We start from the raw sequence: 4,573 nt of genomic DNA on the forward strand, positions 1-4,573 counted from the left end.
GTGGACTGGCCCAAACATATAAAAACATAATGATCTCTCTTTCTTTATGTCATATGGCAGAAAGACGTTGAGTGGATGTGCATTGGTACAGTCTTTCTCAGTCATTAGATCTTAAGCTTTAAAATTCAGTAATACAAGTAATTAGAATGCTCAGAACTACCTTCACCGCCTACCCCTTACCAAAGCGTTTCTGCTTTATTCAATATATATATATGTTAGAAGAGTGAATAAACTCAAGCCAATCGAGTTGATTCTGACTCATAGGACCCTGTAGGACAGAGCAGAACTGCCCTGTAAGGTTTGGAAGAATGAACTATTTTTGGAAGCAGATTGCCATGTCTTTCCCCCATGGAGTGGCTTTGTTGCTGTTCTGAAGTGCCATCAAGTCAATTCAACTCACAGAATCTGTATAGGGTTTTGGAGGACTGGCCGGTAGGTTTGAACCACTGACCTTGTGGTTAGCAGTCCAGTGCTGATCCTGCCGCCCCACATACAGGGAGTGGCTGGTGAATTCACACTGAGGACTCAAGCACTTAAAACTGCCACCAGGGTTGTATTTTAAAAACTCAAACCCACACCCACTATGACCAAACTGATTCTGACTCATAACAACCCTATATAGGGTTTCTGTAAATCATTACAAAAGCAGATAGCCTCATCTTTCTCCCATGGGGCAGCTGGTGGTTTTGAACCACAGACTTTGTTTTTAGCAGTCCAGTGCTTATCCTATAGTGACATCAGGGTTCTTAAGGGTTGGACAGTCTGTGCAAAAAAATGTAGGGTGTCGACAGACCAAGCAAGGTTCAAGTCCTAATTACACTTGTGACTTTATAACCTCAAGAGAATCCCTGGTATCCTTCTAGGTCTCTGCTCTCTCATTTATAAAATGGTGATAAAAATATCTTTCCAGGGTTTTGAAGAAAAAATACATGAAACAGCAGAATGCCTGGTATATGGTAAGTTCTGTAAGAATCATAATTCACATGAGTTAATACATTTGAGAGAACCTGAACCTAAAAGAATAAAGTAGAAAAGCTTTGGTAAGGGGTAGGAGGTGAAGGTAGTTCTGAGCATTCTAATTACCTATATTACTGAATTTTAAATCTTAAGGTCTAATGACTGAGAAAGACTGTACCAATGCACATCCACTCAACGTCTTTCTGCCATATGACATAAAGAAAGCGTGATCATATGTTTTGATATGTTTGGGCCAGTCCACATTGGCCCAAGCTGTGTGAGGTAACACAATCCCAATGTATGTCTGTTGTCAAGGTGTCATTATAAATGAAATAAACAAAAACAGTTGTCATCTAGTCAATTCCAAGTCATGGCAGCCCCCCGAGTTTCAGAATAGAACTGTGCTCCATGGGTTTTTCACAGCTGTGATCTTTTGGAAGCAGATCACCTGGCCTTTCTTCTTGGGTGCCTCTCAGTGGATGCAAGCCAACAACTTTTCAGTGAGTAGCCCAGTGCTTAACAATTTACACAACCCAGGGACTCAAGTATCCTCATTTGAATAATAATTTTGTAGTCCCATTCACAAAGAGAATGTCAGCTCTACTCCTTTTTATTTCAATGCAACATTTTACTAGCTGCTCCCTTTCTTGATTTCTTTTAATTCTCCAACATCTCTAACACCCCAAAAGTCAGTAAATTAAATTATGAAAATACCTGCTTCAAAATGATTTCCATTACATACTTTTGTAGGGACAATTCCAGTTCAGGGTCAGACCGCAGCATGCATGCAAGCCTCAGGAGGTCTAAGAGGGCAGAAGAAAGGGACAAGCTCAATAATAAGACATATTAAGATTATGAACACCATGATATCATGGCCTGAGAATAGAATAACATCACTTCTATGGTATTCTTGTCAAAAAAAGAATAATGCCTAGGCTCAGTCCAGTAATGGAAAAACACCTGTCAGGCAAAACCAACCAAGGGACATCTGACAAATTAATATGTATATATATTAAATTTAAGAAAATGTGGAAAGACTGAAGAATGGGAGACCCCGAGTCCCCATTCCCTTGGGCAGTGGTCCTCACAATTCATTCAGGGAACTGCAAGAAAACAAGTGGCCAAATAAACCAAGGCAAATTCAATGAAAAGTTCCTAGAAGTTGCAGTTTCTCATCTAAGATTTCCAAAAATTCAGCTACATTTGGCTTAAAACATAGTTCTAATTATCACCACATTTTGGGATGTGGGGAAATTTTCACCTATGGACTTGAACTAAAATAATTGCCATAGAAGATGGGAATGGGCTAATGACAGGATGACTGCAGAGCGTGGTGACAGAATGAAGGGGCTGATAGAGGAGAAAAAGCCCCAGGACTGAGCCCGGAGACTGGTTTCTGATTCTAAGTTTGATAACAACTCACTGTGTGCTGGACATGTCACTTAACTGCACTGATAGCATCCTATTTTCTCATTGGGGGAAAGAGCAGTCGGGCTTCATTAACTCTATGGTTCCCTTCACTATAACAGTTGATAGTTCCATGCTGTACAGTAGACTGAGAAGAGGCAGGAGAAATGAGCAGAAAGAAATACAAAGATTAGGTAGAGAGAAATGAGGCGGAGTTTTCAGCAGGAAATATCATTATAATGTAAAATAAGACGAATATTGGGGGGGTAAGGGGGAGTCTGAAAGAGATGTAAGTTAAGAAGCAAATTTAATTTGAAAGTATTTATTGATTACCTCATATATTCAAAACAACATGCTGTGAGAGAAAAACGTAACTTAGAAATGTGAGCTAGTCCTTGAAGGAATTTACTGTCACTGGACATTCAAATGTAATATGCAAGGAAAAGTTAAATAGCGAAAGAAAAACAAAAAGGTATGCCAAATGCCTTATTGATTATAAGGAACAGGGACTAGAGAGACACAGAGGGAGACTTGATCAATATAGGCTGGCTTAATCAGAAAAGGTTTTACAGGAGAAGTAGGAATTTAACTGGATCTTGAATGACTTATGACATTTTACCAGGAGAATTGAGGAGTTAAGTTAAAGAATGAAGACAATCTATTGAAGGACTGGTGAAAATTCTAAACTTTTTGGAATCTGTGAAAGTGTTGGAGATGACAAAAGGACATTAAATAGTCTGTGAAGGTAAGAAATATGAGCCATAACGCGAGTAGATACATGCACACCAATGTTCATAGCAGCACTATTTACAATAGCAAAAAGATGGAGACAGCCTAAGTGCCCAACAATGGAAGAATGAATAAACAAACTTTGGTACATACACACAATAGAATATTATGCTACCTTAAAGAATAACAAGGAAGCTGCAAGCCATCTCATAACATGGATGAAACTTGAGGACATTATGCTGAGTGAAATTAGTCAGTCACAAAAGGACAAATATTGCATAAGACCTTTATTGTAAAAGCTTAAGAAAAGATACACATACTAAAATGGTTAAAAAATCTTTGTTGGTTACCAGTGGGGTTGGAGTGAGAGGGTTTGGAAGAGGTGGAGGGAGGTGACGGTAGAGCACAAGGTAGGGGGCAGACACATCATAGTTCAGGTGTCGGGGAGGGCAGTACACAAGAAATGGGAGGAGGTGGAAGAACAAAGTAGATAGGGGAACACTGAGACAGGTTTGTATGGGCTAAGTGGGACAGAGGTAAATAGCAATGCATGCTCAACCTTGGAACAACAGGGCTCTGTGATACAGGGATCAAGGTATAGTTTGAAGAGGGGAAATAATACTAAGATGCTTGACTGTCTTATGTATATTGGTTTCCCTTGCCTACTATTGTAAAATTAAAACTTGAGTTGGATAGAAATGGATGTCAGGAAACATGATTACAGAAATCTTGCAAGCCCGTCTTCAACCTATAACTGATTGGAATAACTAAAAGGGGTTCTAGAATTTGCCCAGTGAAATAGGCCTCCTGCAGAACCTTTGCAGTGTATAGGACCTTAGGTGGAATCCTGAGTCCCATCCAGAACCTTATGAGGTGGGACATTCCCATTAGAAAGGACAAGCAGACCAGCCTGGAACAGCTAGAGCAACAGAAGATAAATCTTCAAAGAAAGATCATCAGGAAAAACCCAAACCAAAAATGGTGGTATGACTGGCTACTACAAAAATAAGCAAGCTGTTCACTAGGAAGCCATCAAGGCAAGCAATCAAGTTCCTTCATGACAAACTCCCATCTAACACTGAAACACAAAGGGAACACATGAGCAGGCATGTAAGCTTGCTGGTGCCCATGTTGGTCTACTGGTGAGTGGAAGACGGGGAAAGGCAGCAATGAAAGGCTGAGTTCAACCATGTTCCACAAACTCCCGTGGACCTAGAGATGAGAGAAAAGAAGAAGGGCTGGTTGGTCCAAAATGTGATGAGACCAGGGAACACCTGAGTCTATGGACTAGGACATAGCCATAGAGGTCTACCAGCTGCTCCGCGGGAGAAAGATGAGGCGATCTGCTCCCGTAAAGATTTACAGCCTCAGAAATCCTGTTCAGGGTCGCTATGGGTCGAAATTGACTCGATGGCACTTAACAACAACAACATAGAGGTCTAGAGCTGATAGTGAAGCATCTAGCTGATATGAAGAGAGA

General features: G+C 40.5%; 1 protein-coding gene across 1 annotated transcript in view; it reads right to left on the bottom strand.

Moving 5' to 3' along the window:
* Positions 1–4,573, bottom strand: part of ADCY10 (adenylate cyclase 10 (soluble)) — a 135,141-nt gene that overhangs the window by 110,192 nt on the left and 20,376 nt on the right. Inside the window, exon 7 of the mRNA XM_006872618.1 lies at positions 1,672–1,760. Coding sequence (XP_006872680.1) covers positions 1,672–1,760 — 89 coding nt within the window. The remainder of the gene's footprint in view (positions 1–1,671; positions 1,761–4,573) is intronic.

Source organism: Chrysochloris asiatica, unplaced genomic scaffold (genome assembly GCF_000296735.1).
Source record: "Chrysochloris asiatica unplaced genomic scaffold, ChrAsi1.0 scaffold00207, whole genome shotgun sequence".
Taxonomy (NCBI): domain Eukaryota; kingdom Metazoa; phylum Chordata; class Mammalia; order Afrosoricida; family Chrysochloridae; genus Chrysochloris; species Chrysochloris asiatica.